This window comes from Porites lutea, chromosome 8 (genome assembly GCF_958299795.1).
Source record: "Porites lutea chromosome 8, jaPorLute2.1, whole genome shotgun sequence".
Classification (NCBI taxonomy): domain Eukaryota; kingdom Metazoa; phylum Cnidaria; class Anthozoa; order Scleractinia; family Poritidae; genus Porites; species Porites lutea.
Window position 1 is genome coordinate 31,432,498 of NC_133208.1, and position 25,574 is coordinate 31,458,071.

Below are 25,574 nucleotides of genomic sequence, written 5' to 3' on the forward strand. Positions count from 1 at the left end.
CATCACAAATCTTAGGCAACAATTTAACGGGGCACTTGTGTGAACCGGGATCGGAGACTATAATTTTTGTGTGAATTATGCACCATGTTAGGTAGTCTGTACACAGGCGTTTTTTTTTCGTTTTCGACAATCGGTGAGCGCGGAGGGCGAGAAAGAAAAAGAAAGAACATTCTCTTCTGTCCCCACCCTCGCCCCCTGCCGCATGCTCTCGCGGTCAATCAATCCCCCGCGATTTTTCATTCTGTATGCGAAGTCAAAGGTTCCTTAAGAGAAAGTATAGGGTCTGTGAACAGGCTACGTGTTACGCAGTAAAGGGTCAACTGGGGCGTTGCAGTAACATCATCAAAGGTGCTAAACTTTCTGATCATCGCTCAATTACTCCACCCAGACTCCTACTCGACTTTGAATGATAGTTTTGCTGAGGACTTTGATCAAGGGATGGAGCGAACGTAGCCGGCATCTATGCAAATGTACTGGAACAAAAGGAAGCGTTGACATAGGAGGAGTTCGACTCCCACAGCCCCAGGATTGGCTTGGTATACCAACATGGCCTCCATTTCATTGAATACTGATCAGTAAGTCCGAAAAAAGTTAGATTTGCGGGACGCCACCATGATAAATAGAACAAGATTTTGCTGCTGTAGCTTTTCAAACAATTGTGTCATTGTCATTAATAATCTTCATCACCACGAATGTCAGCAAAAATAAATTGCAATATAGCGCGTTGGAAGTTCGCCCACCGGTACACGCCAAATCGCGTGCGGCAGATAGAAAATGACTGAAATACAAAGTGTCACAAAGAAAACATGCCATCTGCCATTTTGAATATTTAAAAGTTCTAAGATACTGAACATGCCTTCTTATACCCATTAAAAAAAAAACAAAAACAAATTCGCCGTTTGATGTTCTTGAAGAAACGCTATTGTTGAATCGAGCCTAAATTTGCCGCCTTTGGTGCGTGTTTCTTTGGCCGCCGTTCTAAATGGCTGAAAAATCCTCTGAGGACGAAACCGCTGATCAGGTTTGTTCACTCAAAAGGTGTCACTGCTGACCCGGCACAGAGTCATCAACCCACAGACTATATATAGCTAAACCGTCAATTCGTGGACGCCCGGTCTTCAGTTGTATTTTATCTGACTCGGCAATAAATAAAACTAAAGCAACACAAAACAGAAACCTTCCCAATGTTAATTTTTAATGGCGGTTTTTTAACCTCTAGTCACGCGCGTCAATTAAAGATTCAGAATCGCGCCAAAAGAACGCGCGTGAAAAGTAATTGAAGTAGTGCGTTTTGTCGACATGGGAAGTGGTACATTTTGCATTTTATTGACGTGGTGGGAAGTAGAGACATTAATTTCACAAACGAAAACCTAAGTAAATACTACAAGAGATGATGCTTATATGGACTTTATAAAGCGAAAAAGATTGGTTAAGCAAAAGGGCGACCCAACTTGTTCCTTCTAAAATAAAAAGTGTACGTTGCTCTCTACGTTATTTTAACATTTTGTATGCCACAAGCAGATTGAAGTTAAATTCATTCGATCGCTTTACAACTAATGTCGCATCAGGAAAATTATGAACCCATATATAAAGACCTTCTGCTTGGTAAATACTAGCCAGTATATTATGAGTTGCTAAGATATGTTTTCTGTTATAAGAATTAGTAAGCTTTATTTGCTTGGAGTGTGTACTAGTTCTCTGTCACAACCTACGTCTTTAAACAACAACGATTTGGGCGGATTTTGGAACCAGTGACAGCTAACAAGTTGGTTATAGCTTGTAACATTTCCAGACCGCAGATAAATGATTCCAAAGGAGCTGGCAAATAGAAAAATGGAAACAATAATCTTTGAATGATAATTCAATTCTGACGGACACGCTAGCAATACTTGGAACAAGTTCAGGCAAACCTCGCATTATTCAGCCCCGCGTGAAATAGCCAGGAATTAAAGAGAGCGTCTCATAATTTCAGCTACTGGAGAGACATTATACAAGCAGTTTATTCGGCGAAAGGTACCGGTTTTTCTTTGAATATTGTTTTAAATTGTAATTTAGCGTCACTAAATATGATACGGTAATTAGTAGAATGGTTTTGCTTTTGGAGTCGTTGTTTTCAGCTTCACTACAGATTACAATAGTTTATGCAATCATATTGCACTTCCCCTTTTCATAATCTCTGGAAAAAAAAAACTTTTAAATTCGCAACAAAGGAACAAATGCTGTGATCTGGTGTTATTCTTGTTACAAAATAGTAATTTCTCTAAGGGATTAGTATTGTTATATTCATTGGCTCTTAATGTCTGGGAGTTTAGCAACCACATAGATCTCTTGTGGAATGCGCTCTCCCAGCACGAAGTGCTTTTAATAACACCCGATCACTGAAAGAGTATCATAAAAGGGCATAGAACATTGTCAGCGAACTAAGGAAACAAAGCATTATCGCTGGCAAGGTTCAAGTAGAATTTGGCTTGTACTATTAAATTTCAGGGGGAAGCCGCAGTAAGAAAAGGGCCTTCGGTTATCGTGAGATGTTAAGTTCCGTTTAGCAGCATAAATTAGCTGACAGTCGACAACGAAGACTTCGACTTTCTTAAAAAAATATCAAGAAACATTGTATTCATGCAGGGCAACTAGGGATAAAAAAGCCGTTCAAATCTGATATATTCAAGTTTCCCAAAAAATATTTCTGATAGAAAACAGTTAGAGTTTCATTTAACTTTAAACAAAAAAAGAGATACAGCCTGTAGTTGGCAACCTTGAAAATCCTGATTTTTAAAATTTGTCTTTTAACATTTTAAAGTATTTTACAGCCCCTATTCACCATTACGTTTGATAGGATATGTTATCCAGCCTTTTAGCCAGTTTACGGGAGACAGTTTTCTTATTCCTTTGTTAGAAATGACATTTAATAATCATACCATTTAATTAGCTGGAGTGCTGGACCCCTTCTGAGTATTCGACGGTAAGTTCGGCTCACTAGCAATTATAGACCTGTCTTATTCCTATTTTTTGCTATTTGGTTGGCAAACTGACTCCAGGCACGCCAGGCAAATTCGGGGAGTGAAACGAAACAGCAAAGCAAATTAAGACTAACAAAATGCTTTGGAAAGATAACTTGAAACTTCTAATTTATTTTTTTGTTTTAAATTTACGTTAAATTTTCTTGATGTATATAAATGTCGATTACAACTAGCACTTGACCTTACAGACGAGGACCGTTTCCTTGGGAGAATCCAAGATCAGATCATTGATGTCAGCTTCTCTAAATTTTGCTACAACGTAAGACACGAAAAACCAGAAAATGGATTGTTAAGCGTGCCAACAATTAATATTGGAGGACCCCCTGCACGAACTGCGAGAGGATCGAAGGAAGAGGGGTATCGCTTATAATGGCCATATGTACTTGCTTCGGAACCGTACTCAAAGAAACACACGAATCGTGAATCCTAAATAACCGGATGAATTCACTAGTATGCATTTTTTAGTTTCAAAATCCGTTTAGGGACTTCAGTAAAAGAAACTTGACGTTAATTAAATTCCGCGCCCGGCGCGCGTAATTCATCAATAGTTCATCCCACGTGGAACACGATGTTTTATATAAAAATATATGGTACTGGGATCCTACAGAGAGTTTCAAGGTCTCCCTCAATAAAAAAGCCGTCTAGACTTCTTGTTACCGTAAGACAAGATATTAGGTTCTTCTCCTGAGTTCAGCTGTTGAGTGTAATGACAGAGTGAGCACAGATACAGGGGAAGCAAATACAAAGTCCACTTTTTTTTAAAAAAAAAGATGATGTATGGTTTTATTCGGTGAAGTGACAGAAGGTTTTTTACCTATTGAATGTGGTACACGTAGCTATCCCAGCTTTGATTATATTCAGTTGTTACATTTACGTGTGTAATTCTAAAGTCATAAGACAGCATTCTCTTGAAGTGCCTTTAAAAACTCGGTCGGGGAAAGCAACGTCTCCACAGATGTTTGGAGTTCCTAAAAAATTGCGCTTAACGAAAAGTAATTTCAGAATGACTCTTTATAACTTGAAATTTTCCTTTGAAAAATTCTGTTCCGCTGGTTTAATATACAAAACATGTATTGTCGTCATGATTAAAAGTGCGCGCATTGGTCATTAATAAAGAATGCTTTCTGTCCATTATTGCACATGCGCAGAGAGGGTATAAATTTGGCGCGCGTGGCCGGCGGTCAGGCAGGTGCAGGGGAGCGGGCGCGTGAGTGCGCATATCAAAGTTAGAGACTCGTCGTGAGATAGAACACGATACCAAACTTACCAACGCAGCTAGGAACCTTTCACAGGTAAGAACTCTATCAAACTAAAGCGAACTTTCCATGGTAACTTGCGTTTCAGCTAGTTCTTGTTTTCAAGTTGTATTCCGCTAGAGTGGAAGTGAACTCCGTAATCCTGTTTACAAACTGGACAAAATGCTCACGTTAGAATTAGAGTGTGCCATGCTGGCACGTATTGTTCACGACATTAAAGCTGGACAAACAGTTCTTGTTCGGACTAGACTTGAATTGAACAACATCTTTCGATAATATTTTGCTAGGTCATTTTAAAGCTCAAATGAAGCTTTTTCTTGCGTTTAGTTTGTAAAATAACAGTGTGACAACGAATACGAGCTATTATAAACACTCGAGGAACTGCGGTGTCAACATTCAGCAAAAAAGTTGAGCTCCCGTTAGCTAGCAGCCTATCATTACACTTACTATACTTTGCAGAGTTTTTGTAAATTTCTGTCCTTACAGTCGTTTGAATCCCGAAGGTCTCTAATTTTTCTTGTTTATCGAAAGTTAATATGATAAACTCAGTGAGGATGCAAATTACGCGCTTTGATTCAGGCCCGGAGTCAATGACAAAGGCGAAAGTGTTATACGACAAGCTCAGAGCACTTGGTAACACGAATTGAAATATTTACATAACATAAGTACCTATTTATTTACAGGTTTTCTTTTCTTAGGAAAGACTCCAAGTCAAAATGCTGAAAGTTTTTGAATCTGGACAAAAGCGGAGTGAAGTTAGAAAAAACAACGTAACCAAAACCACTTGGGAATTTACCCAACAAGACTTAAACTTCTTGCTTTTTGGATATTTTACTTCAAAGGATGAGTATGTCGGAGTTGACCAGGATCTACAAGGTAATATTTGTTTAGATAACCTATCTGTCTCTTTCAAGTTTGATTTTGTTTACCTAGTACGTGCTGTTTTTGAGGGATTATTGCAATTCTAAAAAAGTCCATTGTAGGAAAGCTTTGCCTATAGTTAGGTTACATGTTGTATGCTTTGTCGTTAATTGTGTTGATTTTCTTTTGTTTTTTATGTTGTAATTATTGCCACGACTTACGCTTTGCTTAGCGACACACAATAGTTAATCAGTGACTTACATCGAAAAACATAAAGGCGCAAGGAAGCATAACGAACCGATTGTAAACGCGGGACCTTCTATGGAAATTTTTGGCGTACTTGTTCTCCCCCGGGAAACTGTCATTAAGTCTTATGCCCTCTTAAAAGGAAACATTCTGTTGTAAAAGCCTTGTTGCTTGGGAGCTGAAATTGGATAAGTTAATACAATTGCTGTAAATTGAATAGCAAGAAGCGAAAGCTTTCAAGAAAGATTGAAAGCGTTTAAATATATTGCTGTACATTTGCAGCGCAAAGACCATTCACTCTCTTTGACTTTGTTTGAAAAATAACCTGTGCACTGAGGGTGTAATGAACTGTGTTTTTCCCAGCTTTTGTTAAGTACTGTCTGGTTCCTTAACCAGCAAAAACGCCCCCATCAGTAGGGAAATAAATTGAAAATATTTTTTAACTGTGTTATTTTTGAGGATAAGACCATTCAGGAAAAACTTAATTATAAGAAAACTGCGCGATCAAGGACGTGACTTGTGGGAGTTACAGAAGTGGCTTTGCGCATTCCATTTTTTTATTATACGTATTGAAACTGAAGGTTCCGGAAACTTGCATTTCATTGTTATAATTAGCTCATTTGTGAAAGCTTATGCTTCTATTGAAAGTAAAATGGAGTCTCGATTTTAATTTCATCGCGCATTTTTGAAAAACCGGAAAACTCAACATCAACAGCCTTTTTTAAAACCATTGACAAATGACCTGCGAAAACTGAGCAAACGTGAATTTTGTAACCTGATCAAGAACGTTATGTACTTACTAATCACCTGAGAACAACGTTAAAAGCTTTAGCGTTTTCTAATAAGTAAATTGCATTTTCTTTTTCTTGGTGCACAAACTTCCCCAATTAATTTTTCTTATAACATACAGGAAAACCGGCCACATATTCCCAAACCATTGATCATAGCAGTCATAGTAAAGTTCTACAAATGTTTCATGGAAGGTTTCATGTTCTCATTTTTGTCTCAGTATAGTCATTTCAAAACTTTACTTTTATTTGGTTATATTTCTTTTGTGTCTTTCCCTTTAAAATGAAAAAAAAAAAAAACAACAACAACAACAGCAACAACAACAAAACCTAAAAAAAAAAGATCAGGTTTTTAATATTGGCTAGCGTTTTTTGGCCGATATAAACTAGAAAAAATTAATTAAGTCATCGGCTGGGAAATTGTCTCCTCAGTTAACTCGGCTATCTTCTGGTATCATTGTGTCAATATAACCGTTTAATCTGGCTTTACAACTGTTGTAAATATTAGTCTTTTATAAAATAAGCTTTATAAGACGTGTTTTTTGTCAAGTCAAGATTTTTTTTAAACTGACTGGCGGATTTTTCTAGTGACCAAGCTGCGTTTTTTTAGCGCGCGAGTGGCAAGAGACATTGCGCGGTGAAGACGATCCACTTCGTGCAGTCCGGGAAAAAGGGCACGTGAGTTTCGCCAAAGTCTTTCAGTGCTCCGACAAAGTTCCATTTGTTTTCATAATTATTCGATTTAGCATAATGGCAGGTAATTCAATTTTAACATGGCTTTGAACTCAGGTCACGAATTCCATGCAAGCTGGCATGAAGCTCATAAACTAACTTTACGAGAAAATATACTTTGTGTTAGATAGAACCCATCTTGAGTCTTTTTCTGTTCCAGTATCAGAAACGAGCCACTCAACAGTGTAGACGCGCTTTTAATCTTTAGAATGAAAAGAAGACCATCAGTATTCCCGACGCGTGTGCGTGTATATTTTGATCCATTAATATGATCTCAACATGCAAGCCAAATGAAACTTATAGGAAAAAGTCATTAGAATAATGACAAAAATAAAACAAATTTGAATAATAACCTGAAGAAAAGTCTTCGAATGAATATAAACTCAATGCACCATCGCAGTTTTTTTACTGGGCAATGTTATTGCCGACGCTACATATCAACGTAGAAGAATACTTCGCATTTTCGTCTCAAAAATTCAAAAAACCTTAATTAAAGTCAGGCCGAATTACTTTTCTGTGTTATGTACTTTTTATAAACCTACTAGCAAACTGGCGAAATGATTTCAATACGTACTCTCAAGTGTATAGGTTTTGTGGATTGTCAGTTGTTTTCATCATCACATTAAAGCATATCGCATGCGACGGGGTTATTCCGTGAAAATTGGTTTCTAAATGAATCCCAAAAAGTGTTGTGACCTCGTTGGGGGAGCATCTCTGTCTCACAATTGATTGCGAAGTTTTGGGAGTGTTGAGTGTTATGCTTACTTTCGACAAGAGTAGACCCCACGAGCTATAGACTATAGACCTTGTCGCGGTTTTCGACGCCATCTTGACGAGTAGGCAAACGCGTGAGAAATTACAGTGATTGTATGAGAATCTAATGTTGAATAATTTCCGTAGAACGGCTGTTCTGAATAAATTATGATTTGTAAACTTAAGTCTCACTCCTAAGGATTCTCCTGAAAAAATTTGAGGGCGTTACATGCACTAGAAGACCTAGAACCACTTTTTAAAATTTTCTATACATTTGTCTGTAAGAAAGTCCCGGGAAGATTACAGACAAATATATGGAAAACCTAAAGCAAGCCTGTGGAGAAATTTAAGCACAGGTACGCCCTCAAATACTTTTAAGACAATCCTTTGCTTTGTCGCTTTAGTTTACAATTGATATTTTGTTCAAAACAGCCGTTTTACGGAAATTATTCTACGTTAGGTTCTCATATACAAACACTGTAATTTCTCACACGTTTGCCTACTCGCCAAGATGGCGTCGAGAACCGGGACAAGGTCTTTTCAAGTCAGGTTAGACAGATTAGAAACCTTGAGACGAACGTAAACGCGATGGGTCATAGTACGGTTTGGGAGAGTTTCAAGCTAAGCACCAACTGAAATGACGAATCTTCATAGCCAATAACATCACGGCTTAACTGACGGACGACCAATAACATCGCGACGTAATTGACCAATCAGGTTAATAACCAGAGTATAATACCATCAACTGACATGATACAACTCACTTTGACTCTGAACATGACTACCGTACAGGTTGTCGAAACGTCAGTCACTGTCAACAACAGCAGTCCCATTCAGGACTACGTTCACTCGGACGATCAAACTCAACCTACTTTTGAAATGACTCCTGGGTTCATACATTTCACAGTTTCGTACGTAGATAAGAAGTAATTAACATTACAACATTTGCAACCAGTGTTTCGACCTCATATCTACAACTGGGAGTCATTGGCATTTAAAAATGGCTAACATTTCGTTACAGAATGGCAGTTATTATTAAATTTCTTTCTGTGTTTAACAGTCTGTCTTTTTAAAAAAATAACAAGACTCGTACGAGCGAACACCTAGCTCATATTTCAGGCCTAATTTTCTTAACAGACTAACATGTACACAATCTTTTATACCAGATGGAACTTCAAAGGACTGCTTTCCAAGTGTGCGGTTTGTCTGCGGGCCTGCTGTACCCTTCAAGTTAGAGATGCCGTCCAAAGTGCCAAACGAGCTGCAACTCATCGGTGCAACACTCCACTCAGGAACCTATTACGCTGTACTTTGCAGTCAATCATCCATCGCCAAGGGAACGCGGTACGGTCCTTACAACGGCTTGGTAGTGCAACCATCAGAAGTAAGGAACAGAGAAGACACTGCCTTTATGTGGGAGGTAAATCACTTTAATTTCGAAAGCTAGTTCTCTCACTAGACCGCGTAACCTGCGTGGCGGGCGCTGGTTAGATTTTAATTTTGGTCAGGTTTCATATAGCGAGTGAGGGGAAAACACGCGAAGAGAAAAGGCTCGCGCGTGTGTCCACGAAATTTCCCCCCTCTCTAACAAAACTGGCGCCTGCTACGGAGTTTATATACCGCGCGCCAAAGTCCATTGCCTCTCGCGAGGAGAGGGTCATTTCCATGCATCGTGTTTTTGAGTGCCACACACTCGAGTGTTTCACTCGCCCGCCCGTCTCTAAGAAGGAGTCTTGCAGTCTACACGTTTGGGCGCAAAACGCACGCCAAACTGGTTTGGAAACTCGGCCAAAGTCATTGACTAAAAGATTAAGTGAACTGTTTTTTGATTGTTATTATGCAGGATCGCAAGTACACCTTCTTTTAATTGTCTATTCATGTAAGATCATATAGAAAGTAGAAAGATTAGTCTTTTATTTAACCACTAATAATAAACTTTCAAGAAGAGCAACTGAACAGGACTTTTACTTCGAGAATCATTTAAAATGTAGTTCTTAATTTTAAGGATTACAATCATGTGAAAATCGTTGCTATCAGTCCCGGGGGGGGTACTCCCGAGAATTTTGGATAGGGGTGTGCCGCGAAGGTTCGTGGACCCTAACCCTATTTAAGGACTAAGAAAGCGAAAACTGATACCCTTTTTAAGGCCGAAAGCCGAAAAATGACACCCTATTCAAGGAAAAAACAAAATTATTAATAGCATGAAAAGGAAAACTTTATTTCTTCTCTGTAACATTGGATGTATATCATCAAGCATAAAATACTAGAATAAGCCTAGTTTAAAAAAAATGTTCGTTTAGGCGGGCGTTTTCACACTCCAGTATTAGATAATACAATTAAGCTACCCTATCTAAGGATCACACCAGGGACACAGAAACAAAAGGGTCAAAAAAGATACCCTATTTAAGGACCGAGAACCTCAAAAACCATACCCTATTCCGCGGCACGTACCTATATAGCCCATATGTGGGAGTACCCCCCCCCCCCCGGGCTATCAGTGGTGTACAAGGTTACTAAGCAGCACTTTCATATGGTGCCTTTCATTGTCCGCAAATTGGAGCTCAACTTTTGCATCACTTGTTCTTCTCTAGTAGTTCACAAAGGATATCGGCTAATTTTCAAACTGAGTCCCTTATGTAGGATTTTAGAAAACGAATGTTTGAATTTTGATGAAAAAGAATGGAATTAAACCATTGGAAATTGTCGGGTCCGGTTCGTCGAAAGATGGTTAAGCTTAACCCAAGATTAAGCCAAATTTTAAGCAAGGTTTTCTTGTCTAAGAACATGCATGTAACTCATGCTTAGAAAATATACTTGAGCCTTAACTCTTTATAGATACAATAATGATAACACAAAATGTTTCTCTAGGCAATACATAGGAAGGTAAATACAAAAAGTGGAACACAATTTTAATCCTGGAATAGCGCTAATCGGCCTTTCAGGAACCAGGTCCTGGACCATAACAAATACTCGAAAATTCACAATATAAACTATGACAATCTTCAAAATTCTTCTCATGATTTCGTCCCTTTGTGCTTTAAAGGTGTTCAAGGAAGATGGTCTCAGTCACTACATTGATGCTCAAAGCGAACCAGACAACTGGATGAAATTCGTTAACTGCGCAAGACACATTAACGAACAGAATGTTGCGCTAGTTCAAGATGGCGATCAGCTGTATTTCGAGTGTTGTAGGGATATTTTCAGAGGCGAGGAGTTGTTGGTGTGGTATGGAAACTCTTACTCTTTATCCATGGGAATTCCGGTTGGTTTAAATGTTGATGATATCAAAGAAGAAGTGACACCTGATCCGGAGTTCACAGGTAAACTGACCTATGGTGTGTGTTTATTTTTTTTAATTTTTTAATATACATTTTAAAGGAATGATTAAAAAGACGAAAAAAATAAAAATTAAACGGAGGATAAATTCGAGCCACAATTCTATAAAATTATCCACTCTGGACATATCGCTTTCGTCCGAAAATATCCGTACACGAGATCATTAACAGCGCTCATTTGTGAGGTTTTTGAACTTGCTGCAACCTCGGACAAAACTGTTGAGACAGTTTCAATCTATTTTATAACTTTGGCACCATACTGCCATCCCTTTAGACAGGAAAACTAAAATGCCTTCCCACCCCCTATTCAAAGTTGTTTGGGCGGGTCTACAAACCTTCGTGTTAAAAATTCTAGTGTTATCCTTAACAGCATTGGATAAATAAGGGAAGGGGGAAAAACAAGCATTCACTTAACGACGGGTTCCATTTTTGCCAGGAATGACAGGAAAAAGAATTGGTACTTTTGCGGTTTTGTCCGAGGTTGTATTGTTTACCGTCTTGGGAGTTCAGACAGGATTATTTTTCAACTAATGTTCCAAACTTGTTTTTTTCTTCCGCCTTTCTAGGGTCGTCAGGAGAGTATAAATGTGAACGGTGTGGTAAGGTGTTTGCCTATAAATACTACCGAGACCGTCACCTGAAATACACGCGCTGCATTGATACAGGAGACAGGAAGTTTCCATGCAGCATATGTAACCGCTCCTTTGACAAGCGGGATCGTCTACGCATCCACGTGCTTCATGTCCACGAGAAGCACCGTCCTCATGAATGCACGGTTTGCGGGAAGCGTTTTTCTCAGTCCTCCAGTCTTAACAAGCATATGAGAGTACATAGTGGTGAAAGACCGTATAAATGTCCTCACTGCGTTAAAGCCTTCACGGCGTCCTCCATTCTGCGTACCCACATTCGTCAACATAGCGGGGAGAAGCCATTCAAGTGCAAGCATTGTGAGCGTGCGTTCGCTTCGCACGCCGCACATGATAGTCACGTGCGACGCACGCATACGAAAGAGAAGCCTTGCGTGTGCGAGTACTGCGGAAAGGCTTTTGCGCAGTCATACGAACTGAAGTTTCATATCAACATGCACACTGGAGCCAAGCCTTACACCTGTGAGAAATGCGGCAGAGCGTTTTCAAGCCCTTCATCCCGTGACAGACACCGTGCTAATTTTGACTGTATGACGAGAAAGAACCGTGCACCTAAGGTCATGCGCAAGAATCCATTAAATGGTTCGCAAGTGCTTGAAGCTATAACTGCTTAACATGTTCTTAAGTAAGAATCGAACAACGTTGTACTGGGGCAGCTATTCAGCGGCATTTTAGAGGACTCTTGCCTATGGTATTGCTGGTTCTTCGATTTTCTAGTGCTAAAAGAAGAATTTCGCTCAAATTGTATCGCGCTTGTAAGCACTCGTGTTGTATGTGGGAGTAAAAAGTAATTTATGATGTTGAATTTCACATAAATGTTAAATGGTTTATATTTATTCAGAAACAATATTTATACTGTTTGCCAATAAATTATATTTTGCTATGAACCAAACATACTGCGTGCTTCCCTTTTTCTCACACCGGTGTACTATAATTATACGTTTATAACTTTACTTGCAAACATTATACAAAATATGACTCTTCTGCCAAATTGGGTAAAACAGCTGTCTATTACTAATTTGAAATTTTTTTTAGATTAAATGTTAAGTGATGATCTTGCATTAAAAAGGCGAGTGACCAACTTATTAAGAAAAGGTACACGAACGACGAAAAATTTAGGATAATGGACTACTATCATTATAATGAACATTTTCCACCTAAAATCGAACGCAATTAACTTATCTATGTTATTAATGAATTGAAACGAAAATTGAGACGGGAAGGCAGCTGTGTCGAAAAAACAATTAAAAGATCATCTGTGAGCACACATATGCATTAGAGTTAAAGACAACAATCTGAGATAATAGCCTGTTCACTGATCCTCTATTTTCTCTTTAGAGATCGTCGACCGCACGTATGAAAATAAAAACCGCGGAGTTATAACGCTGCGCTCTTGTTCTCGCGATGTCGAATTGTGGGAAAAAAGAAAAACATCTGTGGAAAGGCTTATCCAATAAGGAAGCGAAGTAAATCTAGTTTGAACGCACCTAAGTATAGTGGTTAAGAAAACTGGCGCGAATCATCTTAGGTCTCTTTTCACCGGCGCATACAGAAGACTGGTTCCAAGTATAGGCGCGAACGAGAGCGGATTGCAAAAAGTTCAGTCTTCAGATTATAGATCTCCAGAAGCTGGCATTTCTGCAATAACTAAAGCTAACTTGAGGTGGACGTACGCAGTTGTTCTTGCATTTGCCGTAAGAAAAAAAGGGCTTATTCATTTCTTTACACTTCTTCTTCCAGTAACAGGCATGAACTGGTATTTGATAACAGTGACAAACTATTGCGACTTAAAGGCGAGGCTCGAATGTATAACCAGAATCGGGAAATATTAGCGAAGCACAATTGACGATGTCCAAAATATCTCAAACAGCAAACCATTTAATTGAAAAAAATATATAGTTTTAACAAAATTCATGCGATTACAAACAGGTGACAGAGTTAAACTGAGGCCCAGCAAATCTCCTGACCAATTACATTTTATGACACCAGTGGCAAGAAAGAATTATTTGTGTTTTGATTTTGAAATTCTTGTGGTTTCTTTACATCACACTACACCTGCGGGACATGCACGAAACTGATTTGCGCCGTACATGAAGTCTTTTTCTCAAAGTGCTACGTTTGTACTTTTCCAGCGCCTGCACATACTCTTGAGGTGGCCAGCGGTGTTCTTCAAAGAATTCTTTGTTTTCTTTGACGACAGAGTGAAGCTCCTTTCCAATCCCCTGAAAATACTTGAAGTTAAAGGCTATAAAATGGAGGCAGCACTTGGTCAGTTGCTTAGCATTGAATACCTGGGAGGAGAGAGTAAGATAATAATGAATAAGTTGATAAGTTGCACTAGACAAAAGAGTTGCATGGGGGGGGGGGGGGGGGGAGCGGACGGCAGGGCAGGGCGTGTGCCAAATTCTAATCTGGGGTCAATTTTATAAAACTTTTACAAGTGTAATTTACAAATGTAGCAAATGTTTTCAGACCGTAAAATAATAGCTACAGTAGTAAATTACATAGCCACTTGTAAAGTTTTATTAAATTGACCCCGGGCTGCCTACTTCTCACTATTTGAATTAATTGTATACCTTCGAGAAAGCTAGAGTATCCATGAATTCATTGGCTACACTGGAGCATTTCTGAGTTATGACCTTCTGTAATTCTTTCTGTATGTGAACTTCACATATCTGCACCAGGCGAGACAGACACAGCTTATCTGCAACAATAAGTACTTCCTCCACAGGAACCTTTTCCAATGAAGGACAACTGTCAGTGTAAAGATATTCAAGGACAGCCAAAAAACTTTGGCAGTCAATTCCTTGCAGATGCACCTGGAATAATCAAACAAATAATTATGTCTGAGGTTAGAGGGTACATGTTGTAATAAGGGTCTTAGCAAGGACTGGAGATCATAACTTGTGGATGACTATCCAAATGTCTGGGGGGTCTTCTGCAGAAAAGTTTGCAAAATGTAAAACTCTCCCAGGTTTCGCTCAAAATGCCACAATTCACAAGTGCCGAGTCCAGTGGAAATGAGCGAAAACAAGGGAATTTCTTCATTAGCATTAAACTTGGCAGAAATGAAATGTGATGACCGAAGCGGGTGTTTCAGTGTATCAAAAAAAATTCCCAAACTTACTATGAACATTTCTCAATAACTATTTCTTATGAACTTTTGATAAGTGAAACCCTGGTCTGAGACGTTTTTCTTTCCAATTTTTCTTTGCGAACGAGAGAGCTAGCTGCAAAGTGGCAACAAAGAGTCATGAAGTGGTGAGGAGAGAGTCATCTCTTGCAGTTTGCATTTACAAACAATTTTCTTTCCTGGTGGAGAGGCAAAATTTACCAAAATAAATGAGGTGAGAAATATCCTCAACGTCCCTTTGGTAGTTACAATCAAACAAACCAATCACATTGATTTGCGTGTTTGTAAAAATATCAACCAATCAGTGCCCAAGGGTCAGATCATGACCCTGTCCTCTGCATGAAAGTGAGATTCGAGGGCAAGGTAACCACAGCTTTTTTTCTCTCTTCTTGCCACTTTGTGACTCGTTGTCACCGCTTCACAGCTCGCTCTCTCTTTCGCGAAGAAAAATTTCAAGAAAAACCTCTGGGACCAGGGTAGATAAGTGACTTATTTGATTACAAAATATCATTTTTTTGTTCAAAACAAAATATCCTGGAAGGAAGAGAAAGGTTTAAAAGTAACAAAGACTGTTTTCATATGAAACACTTTGCAGTTAATGATTGACATCTTTGATTTTGATCTTTTTTATCTTTGATCTTTGTTACTGGACAAGACAAAAACTTAAAGTATGGTTTGTGGACCTAATAAATAACGTTACAAACTACCTGGGCACTCTCTGTGTCCTTGAAGTTTCCACTGAGAAGGGCAGCAATATAGGGTGATCTTGCCATAACAATGGCCTTGTGAGCACGAACCACTGTATCCTCCACAAGAAATGAGACATCAGAAAATGTTGTTGCTTGCAAGTCCAGAAACAGATCATGGACAACACACGGGCGTTGTGGTGTTGGTTGTAGTGGCAAAAGCTCTTTATCTGAGTGATCTAAATTTTCCTTTTTGGCACTGACAGGTTTCAAAAAATAGTTGCAGACTTCCACTAATGGCTGGACTTTAAATTTCTCTGAGGCTGCTAAAATGTCTTTAACTTTGTTGAGTTCTGTGACTTTTAAAATTCCTGCCTCACCAGTGTAGAAAAATTCCAAAACTCTGACAAACGTTTCACGAGAAATCCAACTTTTCAAGAGTATGCAAGTTCTAACTTGAGTAGATATTTTTGAGCACGAGTCATCAAGAGCTATTTCATCAGAGTCCTTGGAGATTTCGGTTAGCTCAAGAAGATCTTTGAAATTTTCAAAGTTATTGCAATTTGCATCAAGTAGAACATCTTTAAAGATGGAAGGAGTTAACAACAAAATGATTTTGTGTGCATAAAGGCTTGCGCTGCCATCTTCAAATTGAAATAAGACATCAGCACTTCCAGTGTCATCCATGACTTTCTTGAAATCACTAGAGTAGGTTGAGGGTTCAATCTTGATTTCTGGGGGGGACTCTGTAAGAATAAGAATTAAGAAAGAAGTCATTAATACAATAACAATGACAATGATGTTAATGATGTTAAAAACAGAGACAATGGTGGCAATAATGATGACTCCGTAACAATGAACTTGTGTTGCTGCATGCCTTTTCTAAAATAAAAACTTACTTCAAGCCATAATTTCCAAAAAGAGGGTGGGTCTTGATCTAAGTCACGATTGTCTTGAGTGGAAAAAACCTGATTGTCTTCTACATTTGTACACCTAATTTTACTGATGATACAGATTATTTCAAAAATTTTAATTTTTTAATGAATAAACAAGCATGACCTTTCAATACACTTTTAAGGACTAAATTTTTTCTGATTTTTTTTCTTGGTTCAGGGATTCTTTCTTTCAGTGGTAAACTAGTTCCTAGCCATAGGGTTACTTTGGCTTATGGGTGTTTGTTCCTAGGTGATCATCCCCACCATATTACAGTCCCATCACTTTAAATCTGGAGAAATTCACCACCTCTCAAAACAAGATAGCCAGAGAAAACAGCCCACATTCACAATGCCACCACAGTTTTAGGAACGAGCACAAAATTTAGATACTGATGACGCGTCACTTTCCATGATCTGTGCTTCTGATTGGTTAAAATTTGCTTCAACCAATCAGAACCACTAGCCAGACCTGGGTAAGGACATGTCACCAGTATGGAATTTCTGGACTTCTTCCTTACATATCATTTTGTGGGGAAATGTTGGTGACATCACGAATTGTCAGCTGTTTTCTCAGGCTGACACCAAGAATATAACTTTGTGCTACTCACTCATTGGTGGAATCCAAGTTGGATCAAAGCTGTCTTTATCGCCGATCTTCTGTGACAGTTTACCCTGCTGGTTTCTTCTGGTATGCCCAAGCTTGACAGCAGCTTCAAAAGCATCTGCCACATGATCACCAGTCCATGCACTGACTTCTTGGTACAGGACACCCAACTTCTCTGCCAACTTTTCTGCTTCACAAACTGATACCACGTCATAACACTCACCACTGCTACAAGATAACAAGAAAATTAATAATATTACAAAAAAGGTTTTTAAATCGGCTCTGGCAAAGACATTTAGTATACAAATGTCAGGGCTCAGAGCAAAAGTTATACATGTAAGCAAGAGCACATAATTTGTTTAAATTACTCAAACTTCATTAGCCTTAACGTGAAATGTCAGGTTGCCATCAAATAAAGAAAACCCTCTCTGAAGAGTGGTGAAGGCCAGGACCTCCCGCCATTTACAATATGTTCCTGGAAATACATAACAGCCTTTCTGTATGCAAACTGACATTAATCACATCACTGATGAAGTTCAACTATTCGAATGAAATATTCGATTTCATTTTCAATTTTGCTTTGAGGCTTGAAATTTGTTTTCTAAAAGAAATAATACAATTGCATGCAATACAGTGTTTAGGAAAAGGCTAGGGCGATGCACAGTGGGGTAGAATAAGACAGAGTACAGGTTGGGACTTCCATACAGTGCAAAAATATTAAAAAGAAAATTTAAAAAATACAACAGCATTTTTTCCATAATACTTTTTACTATCACTGGGGTGAAGAAAATTGTTCGTTAAAACAAGGACTTCATTAATAAGGGGTTGTCACATTGAGGTTTCACTTTTTGACCGTTCTTAAAAATGATGTGATCTACACATGATTGAGATCAATCGATAAATCAGTCGACCAATACACTTTATTTGAAAACAATACAAGGTAAAGTTTCAGTATAAGGGGTCAAGCTTGTAGCAACAAAATGTTGTGTCAAGTGAAAAATTTCCAGGATGTATGCGGGCCGGGGGGGGAGGGGGGGGTCTTCAGGAATTTCTGGGTAGGCATGTGCCACTGGGACCCTGGAACCCTTAACCTATAACAGAGCTAGTTCAGTTGCATTTTGCTACCCTATACTAGAGTAAACTCCCCAAATCCCCCCTATCCTAGAGTAGCTGTTTCCCTAGTCTAGATAAAATCTGCAACCAACTGATCAGTTTCCTGAAAAATGATACCCTATTCTAGAGCCAAACGCTCTGATTTATATACCCTATCCTAGAGTAAACTGCTTGAAAACCATACCCTTCACAGCAGCACATGTCTATATTGCCCAAATATGGCAGTACCCCCTCCCGGGGTATGCGGTCTTCTAAGACTCCAAACCTAAATGATGATATAATTTTCAGTTAAGGTGCCCCAAGCATTGAGAAAACTTTGTAATATCACAAATCTTGCCCAGCTGAGAGCTGGCAAGAGCTCTGTATTGTTGCAGACATGTCCAGTGAAGTCTAAAGTCAAAATAAAAAGACAATTTAAAAAGACTAGAAGAAATAAATGACAAAGTTCTTTATATGGTTCTCTAGTTTAATCCAAATCAGTATTATCAGCGCTTAATCCGAATCAGTATAGTCAATACTTAATCCTAATCATGATTGAAATCGGGGAAGGGGGACGAAAGCGGGGAGGAAGGGGGGAGGGGAAGGGGGGCGATAATCCGGCTGTTTCCTTGAAAAATTACTTACCTTGCAGTTTGGTCTCGAAGATCAGCCTTCGTACCAACAATAAGAACCGGCGTATCAGGTTCATATTTTCGAAGTTCGGGTAGCCACCTTTCTGTGACGCTACAAAACGATTCACGATTGGATATATCAAAGCACACCATAAAGACATCGGCACGAATGTACGCCAAGGGCCTCTGCCAGTCGAGGATAGCACAGCCGCCAGTGTCCCAGATATTCGTCTGATAATTACCAAGTTGTGTAGTGTCTATGTTGCTAAAGCATGTTTCAAAAACGGTCGGAGAGTAAACCAAATCATAATCAAAAGGTTCCTTCATTAAACTGTAGTAATCGTGTAAAGTGGCGTAGAGCTCCTTTGCTCGAGAAACCAACCATGTTTTCCCGACTTCTGCATCTCCAACAAGAACGATCTTTAAGGCGTTCATAAGATGCCTGAAGTACGCTGTAGCCATTTGCGAGGCTTAAGATTTGCACTTGATCACTGTGGTCACGAAACATGGCTTTGAAATGATGCTTTTATACTGTGTTTTTATCTCCGGTTTATTCCCAGTGATACAGTCTGGTTTTATATGCCGCTCCATTCCAAAAATAACTAACCAATAGGTTTAGAGAATAGTGACGTAATGGTGTAATTTAGCGCATCTTGAAGATAGCACAGGCAGCCCAATTTTTATTAACAGATCAGACCTGTTTCTATATTGGGTAACGTTTATCGCAACACCCCGCGGAACTGCAACACGTGGCAGCAATATGAAAACATTGAAACCAGCCAATAGCTAAAAAATTTTTATGGTAAAATAAAACAAAGAAACTCTGACACAAACAGAACGACCAAAAAAGGGAAAAAATTCTCGGCCGGGAGTCGAACACCGGAAGTTGAACTACAGGTAGCTCAAGCTCGAAGTAGGAGCATCGGCATTGTCGGGTAACATTTAGCCTGTGTACAGATCATACCCTCCCCTCAGTAAAAATCGGAGAGGGGAGGGGGGGTTCTGTACACAGGCTACGTAATATTCGAAACATAACGATTTGTACGGGGAAAAAACCTATCGTTTCAGTAATCTATGAAAATAATGAAAGGATTTCAATAAAAAAAAAACAGCTTACTGTAGGGGTGTTTACGTGAGAAAACTCGTACCGGCGAGAGTTTCATACCAGGATGATGTTTTGATTTCGTATCGCGTTAACATGATGATGGGTCATTTCGTATCTCAGCGATTTGAAGGTACACTTCATGTTGATAAAATACACTTGCAATTCAAAGTCGCAAGCATAACGCATGCACTACACTTTCTTGCCACCAGTGAAGACCGATTTGTTTACGTGATACCGGTGCGATCTTTCGTACGGGAGTAAAATTCTCGCTCCGGTACAACAACCGGGATGAACTCACGCCGGGGTGACTCGCGTTTTGTGGCGTTATCATGTAATATCCATGGGCTGCTTTATGGCCGTTTTTATGGGTAATAGTGTAACCGGTTTTCTCTCTCCATATAGAGAGAGATTCAGATTTTGTTCTAGCGTTATGACTAGGGAGCCGAGCGGTCTTTGCGGAGGCGTGTTTCTTTTGATTAAAAACATCGACGGGTCAGTTTTGAAAATTACGACCAGCTTTCTGCAATGTAGATCATATGGTTATCATGTTACCGTTTAGTTCCTTTTTCGTACTTTTTTTGGTGTGAAAATCACATCAAAGTTAACCATGTTAAACGAGAAATTAATCAGATCTTATCAATACAATTGCCGGCTGTTCGCATTTAAGTTTTTTTTGTATATATTGTTTTCACAAAATATACCCTTCCAATGAAAATCCACTTAGGGCACAATAATTCCCTGATGTCTGTCCAAATCCTGTTCTTTGTATTGTCTTAGTCGGAAACACGAACTCACTACATAATAAAGGCTGATGTCAGGCCCAGCTCAAACGTGGATCTTTATATAACTACCGATTAATACCCACTGAGGTTTAAAAATGATATAGTTCGACGGTTGATTCAGACGTTGAGCTTATTTAGTCGGATTCAATTCATTTTCACGATGTTCAATGGTCTAAAATGCTCACAAGTGAAACTAAATTTTAGTAATTTATGCATTAGGTTCGGCACATGGGAAGTTCGACGTTTGAAACAAAGTCGCTCGAGCTCAGTCGAAATTCCCATGTGGGCCACTCGGTCGGCCCAAATTAGATATGTCGAAATTAATTGATTCAAACGTCGATCGTTTCATGTACTTAACTGAAAGGATTAGGTTCGTAGACTGAATTTCAAACGATTACTTCGAATCGCTTTTACTCCCTCACTTGCTGAAAGGAGAAAACGACTCGAAGTAATCGTCTGAAAATCAGGCTATTAGGTTCGGTACATGAGAAGATCGACGTTTGAACTGCCCGCATGGGCCTCAGTAACTGAACGCTGACTCGGATATTAATAATTAATAATGATTTCAAATATAGACAGTTCTCTAAGTGTCCACAAAATACCGAGTTTTACCTGTACATGCTTTTTATCTTCTTTATAACATTTTGTTTTTAGTATATAATAAAACAGTGGAGTAAATATCCACCACCACTCCTGACCACTACCCACCTCCGCTTCGGTGATATGAATAATTGTTATATATTTATAACATTCGATTTCACTTCACACTTAGAAATTCTGAGTATTAACACAGCATGAAAAAAGAGATTTACGGAAAATTAAAGTTACGTAAATCTGCGTAAAGGAGGTTAACAAACTTTACACTAGCTTTACATTGATCGTAAAGGCGTGTAAAGGTAGATTTACTTAACCGGAGATAAAGCATGTGTAAAGGTTGCGTAAAGTTGCAGGGCCAGATTTACGCAACTTTACGCGACAGGAAAAGATTGCGTAAAGCTAAGCTTTACTAAACCAATAGTAAAGCTGCTTAAAGCTGTCGTGAAGGTGTTTACTGATTTACACGGCCGGACGAAAAAAAACGTTATGTGCGACATAGAATTTTTAAGTATATTTGTATTTTACCTGACAGGGCGATTAATGAGTCATTAATGAATTGAGTCAACTTGATCAGTACCATGATGTGCCTTTTATTACTCACTTTTCACAAACTGTGGAAATTAAGTCACAAGTCCCTTCAATAAACAAATTCTAATCTCTATAAGGCCAACGCACAAAATAGAAAAAGATAACTGTTTACTTTTGTAGAATAAACTATAAACGGTTTAGAACTTAAATGACATACAGTTCTTCCATAATTTTGAGAGAACAGACCTTTTCGCTCATAATTATTAACACTATCATGAAACTAATAAGGTGGCCTAAACACCCTATTTAAACATAGCTACAAGGCCACAGCACATGTCTTTTTCAGCAACTTAACAACTTCCAATTACTTATCATTGAGTATTTTTGTCACGTGAAAAGGAACCTTCACTTTGAAAAACTCTCAAAGAATTGCCAAGGTAAACAGGGCAATGAGACAGAGGAATGGAGATCAATAAAATTAGACTAGACCCTTTTCCAGCAAGGAGCCAAAATTGTGTCTTCTTTTAATTAATTTGCATTCTTTAGTGCAGACATAATCCAATCAGAAGTTGAGGCAGTTTCCAGTTGGCATTTGATTGGATAAATCGGCACTGAAGAATGTAAATGAACTAAAAGTGGTTGCACTTTTGAAGCTAATTTTTGTAACAGTTTACAGCATCCTATGACATAGACTATAGATTCCGAGACAATGACAACCAGGAGGACAAGATTTGTTTTCAAGTTTTGGTCACATTTACCTAGGGGCTAGATACCCAGGGGACATTTATTATTTTTTCATTTTCCTGCCAAAATGATGCTTCAGTCAAGCATGCAGAATTCTTTAGTATTGAAAAAGCTTGTCTTTGTCTCAGAATCTATTGTGACAATCAAAACATTTTTTTTTAGTTTCAACTTATACATTTCTTAGTGTCAGCAAATGTTAAACGGCTAATGAAATGACCTAGGAATGGGGTTAACTACAAGCTTATCTACCCCATTAAATTTTGCTAAAGAGCAAGCAAATTTTTGTGCTATGCGCTGAACTGGCATAAATAAAGAAGGTCCACAGTGTTCATAGTCACGTCTCCAAACCTCAGCTGGTTTGCCAAAGTGCCCTTTGTCATTGTCAGTTTTGTACCACCAAACAACAGCAAAAACATGCTGACAGAATTGTCCATTAAGCTTAATACTGTGCAAAAGGTACGAATTAACTATTCCAGGTCTTCTTGGTGCAGTAGCTTCAATTGAGCCATTATCAGTAGTCCAGGAGGCCATTATTCGAGCAGATCTCAGTTTGCGGCAGTCCATTTTCGAGCCAAATTTCTCAGTTCCAAGAACAACACTAGTGAACTTGCGTGCGACACATGATGTAAGTTCAATTTCTTCAGTAGGGTATAATGCCTTATAGCATTCCAAAAGTACCTTTACCTCATCTTCATCCAATGCAAAATGCTTAAATGAGCTGGGAAGACTAACAAGTGTTAGATCACTCCACTGAAAGGCTCCCAGACTCAAGCAACAAGCACTGTTAAACAGTTCAGAAGCTGTTTTCACAATAAAGCTCTCAGGTGAACCATTTCCCTCTTGAGCAAAAAATGGCAAAAAGTTTTCCTGAAAGTCACATGGAAATTGAACATCCCAGACGAACCGCCCAGCTAGAAGTTTACGCATTAACTGTACCTCAACAGATCGTCCATTCACTTGCATTGATCCAAAAATTCCATTAAAACGCTCAAAGCTAAAACACCAAAAGGAATGCACTGGACCACAGTCAGTAACACATTCTTTTAAATGGCAGTGGAGATGCATATTTGGTGTCACAGCCTGTTTGCCATACAAACATTCAAATCTCTCTCCAAACTTCACAAATAGCAGATCAGCTTTCAAAATGTCAGTCTTGGACAGAACTGGTGTACAAAGATACTGGCAAGCAAGAACAAATGTCTGCCAGCACCTTAAATGGCTTTCTGGTAACAGGCCTTTTAAACAAAACATGGAGTAAATTAAGGTCCAGTTCTTCCATTGTGATGCTGTGTAGCCACCATAATTGGATGCTATTCTTTGTGGCAATCTTCCGATTCCTGTTCCAACATCAAATGAATTTATACGTTCTTCCAATACTTTAAGATCTTTCTTTGATAATAAGTTTTTCTTAACCCAGAGCTTGAAAACATTCTTTGCAGTGCCTAGAAACAAATTATGCATGGGGTCAATTGCAGTGAACCTCACTGCATCAAAGTATTCAAGCTGTAACAGGCAACTATAATAGACCCCATACTTTGTAGCCAATGACTCATGCTTTGTTTGGGTAGAAGCTTTTCTAACCATCTCTGGGTGTAAGCGATGACTGCTATTATGGCGCGGAGGCCACATGTTTCTATCAAAGCCAGAGTAGTCCGTTTTCTCGCCAAAGCTCCCTGGAAAATACTTAAAACATTTTGAGCAGCCTCGATGTGCTGAATGACCTTTGAAACCGCACAGTTTCCGCACAGCAGGTAGATCGGCTGAAGCAAGAAGGAGGGCACCTCGGTATTTTAGGGGTATTGTACTCTGACTAGTTGAAAGTTTAACGCCTTTCCAAAATGCCTTGAGCTCATCAACAATTGGTGCCAAAAATGTGTTTAATGACTTGGGCTCTTTACTCATTTCAGGTACAATTCCAGCTACTATGACGTTCTCCCATTTGAACCGTTCTTCTCTTGGTAGATTTAGTAGAACTAAATAAATTACACCGATGGATCTGTCACATCTTCTCTTGAACGGCTGAAACCAGTCCACATTGATCGCGAATGCAAGATTTCTAGGGGCATTCAGAAAGTCACTCCCTTTATATGTAAGGAAATCTCTCCAGATGCTACCATCATAAACATCAGCTACAATGTTGTCATCGATTTGACGTTCACGCCACTGCTCACACATTTCAGGAAGTCCTGGTCTTTTAAGTAATGCTTCCACTTGATCAATAATACTGTTGAAACAGTAAAGTTTGTGTGGATAAAAACACACCTTTCCACTGCCCAGGACTACTTTTCTTGCCAATGCTGTTCCACACTCCCTCTTTGAACCCTTTTTAAATGGTTTGTGGGAACAGATGTTTGAAACAATCTGACCTCCAACATGCCTTGTGCAACTCTCCAGCTTATAAAGTGATGCACATTTTGGACAGACTGCAAACTTGACAAAGTTATCCCGCTTTAAGTTCACAAACTGTCGAAGTAAGTACAGCGAACTTGGCAGCATTAGAGCCATTTGACAAAGGTATTCACTGTTACAAGTGATTCCCACTGCATGTAAAAACTGGAACATAAAACGCAACAGCCACTCTAGACCATTGTCACTTAGCTTGCATGTAGCTTGCCAAAATAACAAAAAATAAATCAACCACTGAAGTAATGTAGTCAGTGTCTGTGTCGTTGATCGGTGCTGGATTGGTTCTGGTAGGGGTTCATCATGGCCCACATCTTGAAGAAGATCATCAACATCTTCGTGCCATTCTTCAGTATCTTCTTCGTCACTACAACCACTTTCACTGCAACCACAGTCATTTTCGCTTTCAGAACAATCAGTGTCAGAAGACAAGACCTTTAGAAGGACGTGGCCCATAGGCGTTCTGCTTCGCCAGCTTATTGATATTTTTACAAGTACATTCTTTTTTTTAATTTATATTTTTGTAACAACTTTTTTTGCAGTGATGCTACCAAATAGGTAACAGTTTCTATTTTTACTACACTTGGGATTGGATTTTTTTTTATTTTGACACTTGTTTCAAGGCATTTGATACAAACATTGATACAAGAACATGTGTTAAAGTTTCTGTTCAACTTGTTTTTTAAAAAAAGAAC

General features: G+C 38.9%; 3 protein-coding genes across 5 annotated transcripts; 1 reads left to right on the forward strand and 2 right to left on the reverse strand.

The window, feature by feature from the left end:
- The first annotated feature begins 4,195 nt into the window (after nucleotides 1-4,195).
- Nucleotides 4,196-12,528, forward strand: LOC140945844 (PR domain zinc finger protein 14-like). Of its 2 annotated transcripts, none has more exons than XM_073394890.1 (5): nucleotides 4,196-4,312; nucleotides 4,975-5,152; nucleotides 8,823-9,076; nucleotides 10,700-10,976; nucleotides 11,558-12,528. In XM_073394890.1, the coding sequence occupies exons 2-5, from the start codon at nucleotides 4,993-4,995 to the stop codon at nucleotides 12,250-12,252; spliced, it is 1,386 nt and encodes a 461-aa protein (XP_073250991.1). In that variant the 5' UTR covers nucleotides 4,196-4,312; nucleotides 4,975-4,992; the 3' UTR covers nucleotides 12,253-12,528. The 2 variants fall into 2 exon arrangements, with proteins under 2 accessions (XP_073250991.1, XP_073250990.1); XM_073394889.1 differs by having other exon boundaries at nucleotides 4,203-4,312; nucleotides 4,960-5,152.
- A 972-nt stretch (nucleotides 12,529-13,500) lies between these two features.
- Nucleotides 13,501-19,300, reverse strand: LOC140945846 (rho-related protein racA-like). Of its 2 annotated transcripts, none has more exons than XM_073394893.1 (5): nucleotides 18,734-19,300; nucleotides 17,001-17,221; nucleotides 15,479-16,203; nucleotides 14,215-14,457; nucleotides 13,501-13,929 (listed from the first exon to the last, which is right to left on the reverse strand). In XM_073394893.1, exons 1-5 carry the CDS (start codon nucleotides 19,180-19,182, stop codon nucleotides 13,678-13,680), a joined length of 1,890 nt encoding a protein of 629 aa, XP_073250994.1. In that variant the 5' UTR covers nucleotides 19,183-19,300; the 3' UTR covers nucleotides 13,501-13,677. The 2 variants fall into 2 exon arrangements, with proteins under 2 accessions (XP_073250994.1, XP_073250993.1); XM_073394892.1 differs by having other exon boundaries at nucleotides 17,001-17,224.
- Nucleotides 19,301-21,778: 2,478 nt separating this feature from the next.
- Nucleotides 21,779-25,281, reverse strand: LOC140945845 (uncharacterized). Its single transcript, XM_073394891.1, has one exon. It carries the CDS (start codon nucleotides 25,036-25,038, stop codon nucleotides 22,681-22,683), a length of 2,358 nt encoding a protein of 785 aa, XP_073250992.1. The 5' UTR covers nucleotides 25,039-25,281; the 3' UTR covers nucleotides 21,779-22,680.
- Nucleotides 25,282-25,574: the final 293 nt, after the last annotated feature.